The sequence below is a fragment of the Watersipora subatra genome, chromosome 5, assembly GCF_963576615.1.
Source record: "Watersipora subatra chromosome 5, tzWatSuba1.1, whole genome shotgun sequence".
NCBI classification, from domain to species: domain Eukaryota; kingdom Metazoa; phylum Bryozoa; class Gymnolaemata; order Cheilostomatida; family Watersiporidae; genus Watersipora; species Watersipora subatra.
Window position 1 is genome coordinate 2,593,595 of NC_088712.1, and position 18,262 is coordinate 2,611,856.

The 18,262-nt window shown below is 36.4% G+C and overlaps 1 protein-coding gene across 1 annotated transcript in view; it reads left to right on the plus strand.

Moving 5' to 3' along the window:
- Positions 1-18,262, plus strand: part of LOC137397044 (RNA polymerase II-associated factor 1 homolog) — a 37,900-nt gene that overhangs the window by 8,824 nt on the left and 10,814 nt on the right. The window contains exons 3-7 of the mRNA XM_068083328.1: positions 1,232-1,398; positions 2,925-3,022; positions 3,905-3,977; positions 7,997-8,086; positions 17,467-17,646. Of these exons, the coding sequence (XP_067939429.1) occupies positions 1,232-1,398; positions 2,925-3,022; positions 3,905-3,977; positions 7,997-8,086; positions 17,467-17,646 (608 nt within the window). The remainder of the gene's footprint in view (positions 1-1,231; positions 1,399-2,924; positions 3,023-3,904; positions 3,978-7,996; positions 8,087-17,466; positions 17,647-18,262) is intronic.

The following is an 18,262-nucleotide window of genomic DNA, read 5'->3' on the forward strand; positions in this document are numbered from 1 at the left end:
GGTGGTCTAGTGTGCCGTGAGAGATCATCAGGTGTAATAACTATGTGTGTAATTATTCTGTGGTGCAGCAAGGTGGTCAAGCGGAGTGGTGGTAGCATGTTTGACTTTGAAATTGAATATTCGGGTTCGATTCACATGCTGGGAATCTTTTTTCTAGTGCTCTTAAACTGCGTCCATACCAGCCGACTTGCAAACGTTTCTTGTGGCTTATCTCTGAACGATTATATGGGAGCTAGTGGCCCGTTTTTTTTCATTAACACCAGGACGATGTTGAACCAAGAGTGGGCGATTTTGCATTTTTTATCTGCAGGGTCAGATAACTTGGTCGCTATATTTCTTGTGAGTCATGCTTTTAGTTTTCTTTACTGTTTCCTACAAAGTTTCTCATGGACAATTATGTTGCCTCGCGTAGTTCATCACTAATAATGTATAACTACAGGGAGGATGATCCTTTGCTAACAGCATCTGCATAAATTATTATGGCGTCGCCGTCATTAGTCATCAGAAACATAGGGCATAGGCCTAAAGCACCAAGAATTGTTTGGGCTCGTAAAAATGTTCTCGGATGGCGAAACAACAATGACAATGCGTAATTCGCTGTGAAGAGTGATTTCATTGTCTACTCGATTTGAAAGTCAGCCTAGACTTGTTTACTGGCCAGGCACAGCCTGATAAAATTTATTTCTGGAAAAAATTGGTTTCCGGCTCGTTGCTCTTTTCACATGAGGCGATTCTCGGCCAGTTGGTCAAATCATCCAGCAGCTTTAGCATGGCTTATGGAATAGATTAATGAAATAGATTAATAAAGTAGATTAATGAAATAGATTAATGAGGTAGATTAATGAAATAGATTAATGTAATAGATTAATGAAATAGATTAATGAAATTGATTAATGTGATAGATTAATAAAGTAGATTAATGCAATAGATTAATGAAGTAGATTAATGAAGTAGATTAATGAAGTAGATTAATGAAATAGATTAATGAAGTAGATTAATGAAGTAGATTAATGAAATAGATTAATGAGGTAGATTAATGTGATAGATTAATGAGGTAGATTAATGTGATAGATTAATGAACCCGGCTCTTATTATAGTAAAGATTGTTTAGGATTTTAGGAAGAGGTGTTTACTTCACCATAAGTGCTTTTGGTTAAAAGATAAGAAAAAAGACCCAAGTATTAGATGTTGTACTTGGCTAGAATCATGAAAAGAAAGAATTTCTTGACAGGAAAACAGAGTATATCGCCTCAGAGTACTACAGAACTCAGTTTAAATCTGAGAAAGCTGAGGCTAAAGTTGGTTTTAACATAAAGAAACTGTTCAACCCTGACGACTTGTACAAAGACAGGGAGAGTCAGCTCAGAACTATTGAGAGGACATTCCAGGCTGTCAAAGGTGAGGGTCATTTGCCCTTTGGCAGTCTTGCTATCTGGGGAGAGGCTTAGTACAGACACATTATTTTGAAAGTTGTCTTCTTTTTAACGGAGTTTAGGAATTCTTGTTAAAGGTGAAAACTTAAATTTATTAGCCCTGGGGGCTATATTCGGGTGGAATTCTATATCAGTATTGTTATCCGGGAATGGCTTAGTATAGAAACACTATTTTTTTTGAAGTTGTCGTCTTTTTACTGAATTTAAGAATTATTGTTAAAGGTGAACACTTGAATTTGATAGCCAGGGCTCTATATCTGGGTTGAATTCTATAACAGGGTTGTTATCGTGGAAAGGCTTAGTAGAGAAACACTGTTTTAGGTATTGTCCTCCTTTTAACTTCGTAATTTGAGTCGACGAAATCTTGCAGCTTATTGCATCGTTAAATCGGTTATGTCTTAAGCCGTGGTCACACGATGGCCGAACCGACTTTGGTTTGGTTCGGAGGTTGTTTTACTTCGCTTCAGCTAAGCCACATGTCACACGGTATCCGAAGTCATTTCGCTTCCTAGATACCATACGCATGAAGACAGCACACTGTTTCATTGGTAGTTTTTATGTATTTGAGCTAAATATTTCTATTGTAAACAAAAAACTTTGAGGAACAACTATTAATTATAATTACGCAGCAGATTTATCAGAAGATCGTTCAGCTGCTCAAAATAAATCACTCGATACAAAGATTTTGCCAACCCTTCCCATCAACAAAATTATATTTTTTGTTAACATATGAATGTTTTTCTATGCTGAGTACATAACAAACAAAAACAGTCTTTATCATAGTACTGTGGTTTTACATTAAAAATAAATCAGTCAACGATTCTTCATCAGGATGAGTATGACACATTACTTCTATTCTACACGAAAGAAAACCACAACCATTCTCTTAAATTTATGCAAAACTTGAGTGCAACATTTTACATTTATGCAACACAATCACAAGTCCGGGTGATCCTTGTCGTAAATTGTTTCATGTTGTTTATTTAACGAAATAAAAAGATTGTCCCATTTTTGCTCACACGCACGCAAAGAGAAATGTGGCGTGTGCTCACTAGAATTTTAACCAACCAATAAGGGCAAGGGTTCGACCACAAAATTTCCAGTAGGACCGAAATGGTTCGTTTCAACCAGAAATGTCTTCTGTCGAGCAGTTTACAGCTGCCACCGATGTCGTTTTACACCGTTTAGTTCGTTTCAGCTCTCGTGTGACCATCCCTTTAGTCTGTTATCTTTTTTGGGATTAAACAAGAATTGCCAGCTTGCTCAATTGACATGTTGCATAACTTCAGCCATAATAGATGCTTGGGAACATTTGGGAGGCAAAATTTTGTTTTATTTAATATATAATATTTAATATCGTTCAAAATAGTGTTCAGGCTTATCGGTTATCATTCTCGTTTAGTTAGCGAAGCCAGTTAGATGAAGCAGGCCAGCCTTATGTGGATATTGCAGCGTTCGTCTCCCTTCAGTTGTTATAGCATGTTTTTGTAGATTTACCCAAGAAGCATCACAGCAAACCTGGTGTCACTGCAGAAGCTGTTTTGGATGTCTTTCCTGATTTTACCATGTGGAAGTTTCCATTTGCCCAGGTTTGTTTTTTTTCAATTAACACTAGAATCTCGGAATGGAACTTAATTGGTGCATGAAATTTTGCCATGAAGATTTATGGCGCAAGTTAAAAGTTCAGAATTTGTTCATCTTTCGTCGTGACTTACGGCTCAACAAATTGTAAGTAAAGTGGGAGATAAATGTTTTTACATACCGGCTACATTTACATTGTATGTATTGGTCAGATGCAGTTCATGAGATCCTTCAATTAACGATGTGGCGATGTGAACATAAAATTTATGTAAATGAAGAGTTCACACTGAAGATGGTGAATGAAATAAACCAGCAACCAATCATCAGCTCATCATTTGAAGCTATTGACTCTACACTATAATACTAAATGAAATTCACCCAATTCAAATAGATTTCAATTTATTTTCTTTATTTTTCAAGGAAAAAGGTATTATTTGTGAAGTTTCATGGATAAAATAATGCTTTTGCTAATATATTCATTTTATTTATTTGCTGTTTATAAGCATAAATAATTAATAAATAATAAGCAATAAATAATTAATAAATAATAAGCAATAAATAATTTTCTGAATGTAAAATTAGCGGTGCTAAAAAGTGACACCAAAAATTCATAGACCGCTGGAATCTCTGCGATTTTCAAATTTTTGTCTATTCTTTTTATCTATTGTATTAATATCTTATCTATTATTAATATTATAAATATTTATATTTATTATATATTATATTGTATGTTATTTGTATCTGTTCTAATATTTTTTCTAATATGTATTTGTTTATATTAATTTAACAGCAAATGCTTTCTAGCAAACCTCTTAACTGACCTCTAGCTGACCTCTTATCTTTCTTAACCAGTGATATCACACCTACAGTATAATTTTCATGTTGGACAGGTTATGTTCGACTCTGATCCGTCCCCCCAGCCAGGTGCTGCATGTAATAAAATGTCTCAAGCTATGATCAGAGGTGAGTCAGTAGTGCACTCTTCTCTTCTGTAGACAAACAAAAAGCGATAATTTATATACAGTCATACTTCAACAAACGAGGTCTGATCCAAAAGTTTCCGGAATGGAGTTGTATACTCGTGCATACTCACACGTTGGAAAAACCCATTGCAGGGTTGGCTGGTGAACACCTCTGGAGTTTTGTCACATAATTTTAAGCTGCTAGGACAATGCGTTCTCATGTGAGCCGGTGATATGTCAAGGTCTGTCAGATGCTTCCGTCGATTAAAAAAAATTATTGTCATGTCTAATAAACCAGAATAGCGCATTTGCATTAATTTTTGTGTGAAATTAGGGAAAACAAGGATATTACAACCTTTAGAATGAAGTTTTGATCATTCCTGAAAGCTTCCTTAAAATCGTTGCAAACGTGCATCCTGAGCTCGTTTTGGTCATCAGTTAGCAAGCTTGGCACAGACTTTGCTGCGACTCATTAAATTGTTAAAAAATCGTTTAAAATGTCTAAATTGTCAGTTAAAATTTGTTGAACAGTTCTAAAACTAAGTCCAGTCTCTCCAGATATCTCCTATGGTTAAACGTCGATCTGGCATGACTAGTGACCCCACGCTGTCAATTTACGAGCAGGTTCTTGCCAACGCTGGTCTGCCAGACCTCGCGTCATCTTCAGTGCTGTTTCTACCTTCACAAAAACATTTGTATCACTCAAAAATTTGTACTTTCTTTAGACCAGCACCTCTAAAAGCAATAGTTAATATTTCAACTGTCTGAGTACTTGTTTCCCTAATTTCACACAAAATTTAATGCAAATACGCTGTTCCGATTGATTAGACACGACGATATATTTGTTAAAAAACGACGGAAGCACCGAACTGATCTTGACATATCATCAGCTCACATGAGAACGCGTTGTCATAGCAACCTAAAATTTTGTGACAACACCCCAGAGGTGTTCCCCAGCCAACCCCGCAATGGGGTTTTCTATCATGCGAATATGCATGAGAATACAACTCCATTCCGGGAACTTTTGGTTCCGACCTCATACAAGTGATTTGAGACATGGGCAAGTTTTTGCCTTGAGGCGTAAGACAAATTTGAGATGCAAGTTTGCTGGTTATTAGAATAGCATCACTCGCCATTTCTCATCTGATCAGTTTGCATTTGTTTTGTGTGTTAATTAGTGCAGAATTATGGGAATAAACAATAGGTCCATAGATATATAAACCTTATATATCTATGAATAGATTTATAAGTTTTATATATCTATGAATAGGTCTAACAGTAAACAATGAACAAACCAAGCCAGTGCCGGATAGGGATAGGATAGGTGTGTGATGAGAACCGATAGTCATAGAGTAATAGAAAACATAAGAGTGGTGTGAGCATGACTGAACTGGCTCACTAGTATGAGAGGAGTACATTACCTCTACATTATGTACCATCATCAGACAGTGAGTGGACCTTCGCGATATGGCGATTTAATTAGTTTGTGACGATTTTTGAGGTGGAAAGTCTGAAAATTGCCAACATTTAAAGATATATCACCAATTGTATAAACAATATAATCGCGTATATAATATATATATTATATATATATATTATATACGCGATTATATTATATATTCAATTCAGAAACATGGCTATCTCAGTTGATGCCAGTTGTGGATCAACCACTCTTATTTACACTAGCTTATAAAGATGATATGGAGAAATAATATCATAATCAATATTATGACAAAAATAATATATAATAAATATTATAAGATAATGTGATAATTATGATGTAATACATAAATTGCGCAACATAGCATAACAATAACATACTGTAATATTTTATTTTATATATAAGAATGTAATATTATATACAATTTTATTATATTTGATACATAAAATATTTAAGGTATACAATAATTAATATATAATAATTAATGAGCTTATTATAAGACTAAAAGGTCCATGCATTTTATTTCCTGAATCACTCACTCTGAACATTCTCAGGTGTAATATAAATCGACATATTATATATATATATTATATATATTATATATATATAATATATATAATAGTCTTATAATAGGGCCTCCTAGTCTTATAATAAGCTCATTCCATGGCCTTCCACGCACAATAAAAATTTTTAATTATCACAACACAAAACGGTTTCTTTTTAAGTTAAATAATACAAAAAATATTAACCAAAATTCGCAAGTTTTTCACATAATAATAATACTGCGATATATCGCGAATCACCTATTTGCAGTATCGAGTTGTCCGGTGATTTTCAGACATTGCGAAGCTCTCGCAAAGGACAACAAGCCTTCCAAAGGACTAACCATCCTTTCCGAGAGGCGCAGTGATATGCATGACGGGGTGGAGGTTGTTCTTATATTTGGCAGTCGGTGTGCTGAATACGTCAGGATAACGAAAATGCCGATATGCTATTCGCCGAAATCCCTCACACAACTCATGAAAGAGACAATGCTCGCTCTCTCTTAGATTTGATCGCTAAATCTGTAAAGGATAAATCCTTTTCATGTGGACAATTGTATTGTCTCAAGTAAGAATTGCTTCTACACTCTCTCCGTTCGGTCAGACAAAGTATTAGACTAAGGCAGACTGATATCTCAATTTTACATTTGTACCAGTATCAAGAGGTACCGGTATTGTCGTATTCACAGTTTTGAGTGATAGCTTCTGCTGCAACAGTAACATTTTTTACACACACATACTTCTATTCACTGCTTGTTATTAATAATTCAATTTATTCATGAATTTTATTTTATCAGTTTGTATTAATTGTATCATTACCGATCACTTGTTATTATGGGTTCGTAAAGATCGAAGAATGTCAAAGTGGCGGTCAATTAGAGATGCCGTTCACATAAAGGTGGCGTTCAAATATAGGTTTTATGGTATATATACACACGCATATATACTATACATATACTATACTAAACATATACTATTATAGTACCGTAAGTCCTTATGCTCAAGCCGCGCGGTTTGTCGTTGGGCGCGGCTTCTGGTTCAAAGTCAGAGGTCGCGGCTAAAGCCAAGTTTTTAAAACTTACATGAAGCTTAGGGCGGCTTCTCGATAAATGCGGTCTCTGCTCAGTTCCACGCTATAGCCATAGAATCGCAGCCATGATACATTTTTATGTACGGGTTTTTTGCAAGTTACTCGTTTATTTTCAAGGTCATGTTGATGGAATACTTTAGACTAACGAAGAATTTATCGCTAATGTTTAACTCACCACAGTCATAGGTCATTAAAACCGTTTCTTTCCTGACCGCATCTTTCCATAAACGTGAAGCCTTTAACAGCGCAATAAAAATCTAGCTGAGACATGGCAAGTAAGTTCTTGATGCAAGGGTTTAGGAATTTTAATTCGAACTTGGAAGTAAAAGAAAGTTCTTTTCACGCGTACTGATGTAGCCTGTTTTCTTATTCAAGAGAATGGGAGTATAGCGACACTCTTCTCAACACTCTCGCTCCTGAAGGGGGTCAAGGACGACAAAACCTCAGTCATTAGCCGCGGTCTGTGGGCATACGCGGCTTGTTGGAGGATTATTTTTTCTTTCGTGAGTCATCTGGTTTTGAGCACAAGTCGCGTGGCTTGAGCATAAGGACTTACGGTATATGTTTGTATATAGTATACAAACAAGCTTATATATACATTTATATATATATATATGCGTATATACATATATATGCATATATACATATATATGCGTATATATAAATGTTTACATATATATTTATACATGTATATATGTATCTTCAAAGTGTTACTACGCTAGTTCTAATCTAATATGGAAAGCCAAGCTGGTTACTGGTTGGAATGGCACACAGGGCATTTGTCATCTACAAAGATACGACCTTGGACAAAACCATCAGAATTTGTATAGATAGTTTGGAGTTGTGTGCTCTACAAAGTAGAGAAGATAAATCCGACGATTCTGTTATGTAGTTCCATGCAAATAAGGTATGATAAAAAAGGCTGATAAACTGTGTTTCATCTACAGGTATGAAGGATGAGAGTGGAGAGCAGTTTGTGGCTTACTTTCTTCCAACTGATGAATCTATGGCTAAGAGAGAAGAGGATAAGGCTAATTGTACGTACAATTTTTCAGAAAAACACTTTCTTTAAAAGGAAAGCTTGTCATGGAATTGCAGGGTATTGCTATTATTTTACTGGTTTTACTAGTAATCTAATGCACTCTTTAGACAATTGTACGATGTGAAGACAATTTTACAACGACATCGACATGGTAGTGCGATTGGTAAGAATGAAAATGCTTTTTAATTTTCTAAAGAATTTTCAATATTCCGTGTATAGACATTGCAAGGCAAAATCTGTCTGATATCTGACCACTTTTTCTGTTAAATCTTGTTCTCCTAGTTTATGTATATGGTACATGTCTATATCTGTGGTAAGTCTATGGGTTGGGTGTTTCCGAGCGAACTTTGTAAATCATTGTTTATAAACTTAACTCATCCAATCAAAAGCTGTTCTACCCATTAGTTACAAAAGAGTTTAAATAACTTTTCACTTTCGAGATTGCTCCAGTTGTTTTTATATACAACAATACTGTTAAAATAACTAGGGAAGCAGAAGTAGTGTCCACTTGAACCATTTCTTCCCAGCTACATCATAAATAATTATAAGTATTTTTAGCAAGTTAGTTTTTTTCTTAACATTTTTGATGCCCTGCAATTGGTCAACTCTTGTTTATTGCCTCATAACCAGATGTTGTGTTTCTTTTGGAGTTGTCACATCTCAACATTTTAAATTCGAATGTACTTGCTGTTAGGTAAGCCGGTTGGACTTGAAGTTTTCCTACAAACCTCTTCGCCTACCGAGAGTCAGAGCACTTCTGACACTTGAATGAGTTTTTAGGATTATTAAGAATGTCTGCAAGGAAGAACTGCATTAACGCAGTCATTACCAATCGATACATAATTTTAAAGAATACGGAAACCCCTTACTTTGCACGGTTTATAGGAACCGGCATCCTCTGTGATAAGTGAAATGAAAGCTACTTTCTTCAAATTGTATGTACAAGCCAAATTTTAACACCAGAACACCTAAACTTTCTAAACATATTGTATTTATTTTCTATATAATAAGTAAATTGAAGTTAAGTTAATAATTGTAAGTTATCTTGATTGACTTTCAGTTTATATTTCAACTTGAGTCATAGCATAGCTCAGACATCATCTGGTCTAAATATGCGTGCATGTGGTTAACTGGGTTCGTTGTGAGAAAGAAGTCACATGTTTCTAAATGTATTTTATGTATCTATATTTATATATTTTAATGTTTTTGTTATTAATTTTCCTTTGTTCGTAATTTTTTAACTGCCAAGTATTGAAACCGCAAAAGGTAAGCCGCGAAGTGACGAGGAATTACTGCAAGTCCATTTTGCAATTTCTAACTTCCATGCTTATTTATGATTTTTTCATTCTGTTTATATGGCAGTAGATCCATTCACCCTCGTGGTTTCTTGACTCACTAATAACTTTTTTATTCGAGCTTAAGGCACTTCAAATCTAAGTTTAGAAATGATGATATCATGGAAGCCTCTTGTGATGGGGTTTTAAATCTTAAAATGTAACTGCTCTTTCCTTATCAAATAGTGCTTTGTTGCGTATGTTGTTATGAAACGTAAGAACAATTGGCCGACTAGTAATCCTTGATTTCTTAGGAGGCTTAGTTACTTGCCTACAGCGCCCCTGTTAAATACTTCGTATGCTAATGACACTGTTTACATCGCCTTGCTGAAAGAGAGTATAATTCTGATACCAATAAAATTTTTCAGTGATGTACAACAGATCGTATAAAGATCCATATGTACGAGTCACACTTTTTGTTGATCAATCATTTCAATATGGATTATGTATCTTTCAATTTACATGTGGTAGCATTCTGTTTCATAGGAGATTAACACAACTGCTTAATTTCATCATAAGCGATGATGGTCTAAACATGGTCTAAACATATTGATCATGTTTGCAGCAAGCAATCATCAAACGTGCTTATTTTGAGGCATTGTAGATATTTTGTAAACAGAAAGACAGCGCTGTCGTTTTACTTTCAATTTGCGCATTGTCTTATCAATGATGTTGATATATATCTTCTTGTATAACTATACCGACAGCAGAAAAAAGTATTCTTACAGAAATTCGTACTAAGACTTGTGTACTACCACTCATGTATTTCAGGTTACCACTCATCGTACCACCAGTGCTCTTTGCTCTTTTCAATGTCTAAAATTTTAAGTTTTGGAATAGGGGATTACCTAGTGGTTCGTTGCAGAGAAACAATTGCTACGCCTCAAGGAGGTAATTTCACAATTGTTGAAGATTTGGTTTGTTGACATGAAAAAATGGCAGCAGGCTGAAGAATAGTGCTGTCCGGCACTGCCAGTTCTTCAATTGGGTCCAAAGCCATGTAGTATCTCGTTGTCTTAGTTTTTGAGAAACTCTTCTCTATTTGAGGCACAATTGTTACATCACACAAAATACTAAAATAAATTGTGTTACAATGATTGCTTTATTCCTGTGAGACTGTTTGCCGTTTACCTGTAGCTAATAGAATCTGTTCTCTCTCTTCAATTCTCGCGCTCTAAAACCTGGTTTCCATATAGATTACGAGACCCCGGCGGTAATCTCGCGCAGCAAAGTCCTTGCGGTGCTAGGCTCGGCGGGTAATGTTCACATAAAACTGCATCGCTAATAATCGCGTTAAAATCTTTGCACACCATGCAGTTACACAAATGCTGACCTTCGCCTGCACAATGAATTTTGGGAAGGCTTTGCCTGCGGCTATTTACGAAAGTTGAACAGCGCAGAAATTTTGCGTTGACCTCCGGGAACTACCCGCGATAGGTACTCTGCGCGTAGGTTCACATTTCACCACCGATAGCCTGCGGTGCTATTGCCGGTATTTGCGCTGTCATATGGGAACTAGGCTTAAGACTGTCTATGGCGGTGGCTTACGTACGATTGCAGATCTTCAATGAGCTCGATTGCAAGCAGTTGTCTGCCATGAATTTGTTTTGATCTGCTTTCATTCTAAATTCCTCTTGGTTACATCATTCTAGCAGAGTCTATGTTTTCTTCGATTTCACTATCATCACATACGGGTAGTCGCTAGAGTAATAGTTGATGTGGAAGACAGTCCTTGTTCTGGCAGACTTTTTTCAATAAGGGTGTCAGTCATTGAGGATCGGTCTACCCGTTTTAAGATTTCTAAGAATATTAGAATTAACACTAGTAACAATAACAGTAAATAGTAGCAGATTTTAAGAATATATAACTACTATTTATGTGCTCCTTAACTATGTCAAGCAGCATTCGGATAGGAAACTAATTGACGATTGGTGCGAAGTCGAAACGGTAAAGGTAGGGCCACACGAGACAAAGTTTTCACGAAATCGGCGAAATTTGGACGAAACGATTCGTACGAATTGACATTTGGATGAATTCGTCCATCGTTGGTTGCGCACGATGAACGAATCCTGAATTGGACGAAACGTCAGAAATTCCTACGAATCGTTGTTTGATTGGTCGGTTGAAAAGGTTAGTTGAATGTTGAAGGCCGTTTTCTTTTGCGCATGTTTGGTCATATCTAAAAAAGATAACGATTTGCGAGTTTCTAGCCCGCAGTTCCTAACTCGGTTTGAAAACTGTGTACTGTGTTGGCGATTATATGTAATCAGTAGTACCATGGACGTAATGGATTTATTTAATAGAAATATAACTGTTTTGTAGCTAGTATAATATTTGCTGAAAAGTCAGGTTCCAATATGTATTTAATAGAAATATAACTGTTTTGTAGCTAGGCTAATAATTGCTGAAAAGTCAGGTTCAAATTTGTATTGTAATTAAAAGAAAAAGTAAAACGGTTTTGTGGGCAAGCCAAAACTTGCTGTAGTCATATAAAATACAAAATAACCGTTTTGCAATGTAGTACATACGTAATAGTTTGTGATAATATTATCAATGTACAAGCTCTATTCAAAAGTATACTAAAACCATTTACAACAACAGCCTACTACAACTACTCAGTGCAACTAGCATTAGCAGTTTTGTAGTTGCGTAGAAACGACCTTATTAATGCGCAGTTATATTGTAGGCGCCGAAATTAATTTACGTGTACATTCCGGAACCGATTTTAGGAATTAGGAATTGCGACTAGAAACTCACAAATCGTTATCTTTTTTAGATCTGACCCGCATGTTTGTACTGAAGCAAATGATTGAAACGGAATCGGCTTCAATTTATCACTGCGTTATGATTGGCTAGTTGAAAGTTAGTTTCGGACGAATCCGTCGTGGGGAAACTCCGTGTGGCAGGTCAGAACTTTCGTACGAATGGAATTTCCCAGATTAGTTGAAATTACACAATATGTGTGGCCCGGCCTTAAACCCTAACAACAGGGCCTGAGTTTTATCATCCAGTAGTTGGATCTATTGCAAAATTTTACACTTGCCATTTCATTTGGCGATTTTTCTCCAGATTTAAACTGGATCCTAGGTTGGCTCCAGGACACCGACGGAATTTTTATGCAGCGAAATATCACAGCGAAAAGTTTATTTTATCATATAGCTGTTTCGTCGGTGATTGCAAGGTCAAACTGTTGTAGCGTGTCAAGGCCATTTTGAAAATTCCTTTTGTCAATAAAGAAAAATCTGATAAGTATAGTTTCCACAATGTCTTGAAAAATCTAACCTAATTTACATGCTGTACAATGCATTATGGGTAGGTTTTGTCTGTAGCTCATTGTGAAAGTTGAACAACTCCCAACTCTTACGCTGACCGCCTGCACCTACAGCTTAAATAGTGTCGGCTCCCACTTCATTTCGCTTGTCTTAGGTTCCTGCCAGCAAGATGAAACTACGCTTATATCTTTAAATTGGTGTCTTTCAACTTGCATGGGAAAGGTTTTTTAAATAAGCTGTGTCTCCGTGGTAGTTACATCCACGCAAGTTGAAGTCTTGGAAATTATCTCAAGATTTTAACTGCTCACAATTAATCATTGTAATAGCAGTTGTGGAAATTATTTTTGCAACAGATTTTTCTCACTTTTGCGAGCTTTTTTCAATTCGCTTATTTTATGATTAGAGGCTGCCGGCTAGCTCCTGGGTTGGGCTCAATCGTACATTTGAACATCTACAATCATTAATTCATCAACCTCCTAATCTCTTCTGCCAAATCTCATCTCCGCTCTTCAGACGATTCTGTTGATTGGTTCTATTTACTCTGCTCTAATCCCACATTCATTCATTCATCAATCACACTCGTACATTTCTTGGCTAGGATAGAAAAGGAGTTAGATCAGGTCCGATGCTCCGGCTATTTACCGAGTGGTTAACGATGAACTACCAAATTTTGGTAGATTTCATCAGAAAGTGTTAGGATTCTATCATTTGTGATTGTTTCTGGTGTTTGAGGTGATCTGACTGCCAGGATGTTTCAATGACGTCAGGGTGTGATTATGACCTTTATAGTCGCACTTCGGCAAAGAAACTGGCTAAGTAGAGACGCGTAACGCTGCAACCTGAACGCAATATCCGATATCAACTATAGGAATGATAACTGGTGACATCATTACCACACTTTCACTCGATCTGAGAATTTTAACCACAATCAAGTTTTGTTGATTTTAATCTTGAAACATCCCTGCAGTAACATGGAACATACAAAAATACTGATATGTTGCGATAACATGGAACATACAAAAATAATGATATGTTGCGATAACATGGAACATACAAAAATACTGATATGTTGCGATAACATGGAACATACAAAAATACTGATATGTTGCGATAACATGGAACATACAAAAATACTGATATGTTGCGATAACATGGAACATACAAAAATACTGATATGTTGCGATAACATGGAACATACAAAAATACTGATATGTTGCGATAACATAGAACATACAAAAATTCTGATATGTTGCGATAACATGGAACATACAAAAATACTGATATGTTGCGATAACATGGAACATACAAAAATACTGATATGTTGCGATAACATGAAACATACAAAACTACTGATATGTTGCGATAACATGGAACATACAAAAATACTGATATGTTGCGATAACATGGAACATACAAAAATACTGATATGTTGCGATAACATGGAACATACAAAACTACTGATATGTTGCGATAACATGGAACATACAAAAATACTGATATGTTGCGATAACATGGAACATACAAAACTACTGATATGTTGCGATAACATGGAACATACAAAAATACTGATATGTTGCGATAAAATCTACTACAATATTATGCAAGGCCATCATTCAAAACTGATATTAGGTAATTCCAATTTATTCTTAGTGGCTAGCTTGTGGTCTCAAACGAAACATTTAATGCCCGACTTTAGATGGAGCATGATTGTGGTGGAGATCAATGAGAAGACGTCATGAGCTAATCAAAGAGCAAGCTAGATAAGAGTCTGAGCATTTGATGAAGAAACAATAGGTCTTTGTGAGATTTATTGAGCATTAATAACAAGCAGGTTTTTTTGCCGGGTCTCTTTCTTCTTGCACCTGTTTCCATGGTTTATTGTTATCGGATTTTTAGGTGTTTCACACTGTCGTGTTTTGAATTGGATGACATTCCATCATTCCACTCTATCATTTAATAGCCATTTTTCAAAGCTATACCACAAGCTAGAGTGTAGTAAAAATGGAAGTTTCGTAGCAGTTTAACACGCAATATACTCAGCACCACATCTCCAATCTTATGTAGAGGCAGTTCTCACTCCACAAATCTTGTAACATGGTCACCAGCTACATTTTAAATTCAGTATCGTTTACTTTCATTTTTCTTGACTTAGTAGATACCCTTTCACTATATTTCATGATGAAAGATCAATTCAGTACCAGCTGATGGAAAGTTGGTGGCATCTAACAAGATGTTCTATTTATTGACCTTGCTAGCTTGAAGGGTTTACAGAATTTCATTGTACTCAAGAGCATTTATTACTAGTAGTAAGCTGGCAGTCCCGTGGCCCATGATAGATCGTCTTGTGTAGTAACTGCTTGCAAACTTATTCCTAAATGCTGTGAGGTGGTTGCGTGGTGCAGTGGTTAGTGTGTCAGTCCACCTCGTCACTCATCCGAGTTTGATTCTCATGCGTTGCATTATTTTTTTCTTACCTCGAAGCATGGCTTCAGACAGATGGATATGGCTTTTATTAAAGTAAAGACTATTGTATTTTTTGCCAGCGACTAAAAGTTTTGTCTCCACTATGACCATGTTTCCTTGTGGTACTGTTTCGCGTTAATTGATCGGCTGCAAGTTGCCTGTGGAGTGTTACATTTTGGGCTTTTCTGTTAAGAGTACTTTTTTATTTCGCAGGATGATGAACCTTTTCTGGCTTTTGCTATAAGGCTATACTTCCCTCAAGCACAAGTAGAGTTTTATTTTTCAACATTAAAGATGTAGTTCTACCAAATTTTAGTCGATTTCATCGGAAAGTATCGGTATTTCTCTATCGTTTGCATTATTTTTTATGTTCGAGGTGGTCTGACGGCCAGGATGTTTCAAGATTAAAATCGACAAACCTTCGTCGCGGTTAAAACGCTCAGATCAAGCGAAAATGTGATTGTGACGTCTCCAGTTGTAAAGAGACCGACAAAATAGAGACACATAATGTTGTCCCTTCAACACAATATCTGAATATCAACTATTGCAACGATACCGACTAGTGACATCATTACTCACATAATCTTCAGCTGAGCTTTTGACTTGATCTGAGTATTTTAACCGCGATCAGGTTTTGTCGATTTTAATCTTGAAACATCCTGGCTGTCAGATCACCTCAAACATAAAAAAAACAATCCAAATGATAAAAAATACTCCTACTTTCTGATAAACTTACATGAAGTTTTTGTAAGTTTTATCTCTAAATGTATCTCAGCTTGGTTAAAAGAGGTCAATAAATAGGTGCATGTAGGATAAGCGAAGAATAATATGCATAGCTCATAGCTGCATTGCTGGCTCTTCATCTGTCTCACCTTTTAATGACTGTTACACCCATCATGCTTTGAATTTCTGAACATAATTTAGGTATCTGGATAATTTAAATTATATTCATTGTAAATAGTTGGTCTTTGAGTTGAATATAGGCCTGTCCCACTTCTACGTTTGAAGTCTAAGATCAAAGAATGGGCCACCAAGTATGTTGCTTATGGTTATTTAGCATTTGTTGGCAGTAGGAACTCATTCATTCCAGATTGCCAGATTTGATTACCATTTTGCAAATTGCAAAAGATCCTCATAATTTTGGGATTCGTTTTATCTTGTCTCAGTTTTCAAAGTCGGAGCATTGGCTATATTACTATTTGATTTAACTGGTATTTCATATGTCATATCTTTAGGATGCATAAGTGAATACGGAACATCAAAACAGTGTTCAGACACACAGCAATGAGAATTGCTTGTGCAAATCATCAAAAATCTAAGCATCTCTCTGTCAAGAAGCTATCAAGACATTGCTATCCTATATTATATAGGCAAAACTAAGACCAGAGTGTTTTATAACTAGACTATTTTTTCTCATGCATTCAGCTTCTTCGCAGAGTGAAAGTTGTGTTTCTTGAAAGTAACAACCCCCCCCCCCCACACTTTTTGTGGTCAACCCGGCCCCCTTTTGATAATTAAAAATCCGCAAAGTAAAAACAACTCATATCTAGTAAAGTGACTTTTTTATTGAAAGCATTTATTTCTTTTTCTTAATAGACAATTTTTAGCACATGTGCACCTAATATCAATAAAACAAAAAAATTACCTGCAAATGTTCACAAAAGCTTACTAATAATCATTACTTCAGTGAACAATGACAATTAAGCACATATGCGCCTAATCTCAAAAAACTAAATTTTTGTCAATAGACAATTTTGAAGGTCAAGGGCATTTGAAAGGCATGATGAAGGGTGGCACAATCACTTGCCTTTTTGCACTTTGCAAGACATAACATGAAAAACAGTGCATCACAACGACTGTTATCACAATCGCGGAGGGCCACTGGGTCAGAGCATGAGAGAGATTTATTTTATGTATTCCAATTTTAATGGATGTTTTTACCAGCTGAAGTACAGAAGCCGCTGAAGTTGAACTGCGAAGTCGCAAGGATTTACTGTGCGTGTGAACTCGTAGCTCTTTATGTACAAGCTTGTTTCATTAACAGAGGAATTCAACATGAAAGCCATGTTATCCGTCAATACAGGTCACTAGTAATTAATGCTATCAGTAACTTTTGTTTGCATAGAAATCGTTAATACTTATCGTGTCAGAAAATCAGAAGCTTTGTTTTAGCACTTTCACACATTCCCTGGGAACGTGTGAATTTTTTTCGACTTCAAATGAAAAATCTAGCTACCACTACTTTGTATTTTTCAGCTGTGAGAAATAGCCAAGTCAGCACTGTATCCCAGTTACTTTTATTGTAGCCGTTATCTATCGCCCCGATGAGCCATATGACCACATGCTAAGTCGGGAGTACACATGGAATGTAAAAAATAAGGCTACAAAAGGATATGAAGAAATGTATTTCTTTCTGGAGAGGAATGGCCAGTTCTGTTACAACGAGTTGGAGACTAGAGTTCGTCTCACCAAGCGGCGTAAGACAGGTGCGGGCAGGTGGTCTTTCCTTCGGGTGTCAGTTATCAGGGGCTAGTGCTTTTTGCCCATTTCAATATATAGAATTGCAAGTTTAGTACATGACCTATCATTAGCCTTCTGAACAGTGACAATGCAAGCTCAGCAAGTAACGTAAAGCCTGGTTTCCGTATCGATTGCGAGATTACGGCGGTAACTTGCGCAGCAAAGCGCTCGCTACGCCAGGCTCGGCGGCATCTGTTCACGTATAAAGCTGCATCGCTAAATATAATCGCATAATCAAATAGCATGATCGCTCACCATTTCGTTTCGATAATAGTGATCTTCACCTGTACAGTGCATTTTGGGAAGGTTTGAAGATTTAAACAGCCCTGAATCATTACGTTGCCGCCGGCAACTACCGGCGGTACCCGGCACATAAGTTCCCATTTCACCGCTAATAGCCTGCGGTGCTGTTGCCGTGCTTACGACGTATATGAGAACCAGGCTTTAGACAGGTGTGAGCAGGTGCTTTTATTTTCCAGCGTCGGTAATCAATGGCCAGCGCTCTTTGCTACGTTCAATATATAGAGTGTCGAGTTTTGTACACAGTACATGCGGTTACAATGCTTGTGGTTAGCATCTACC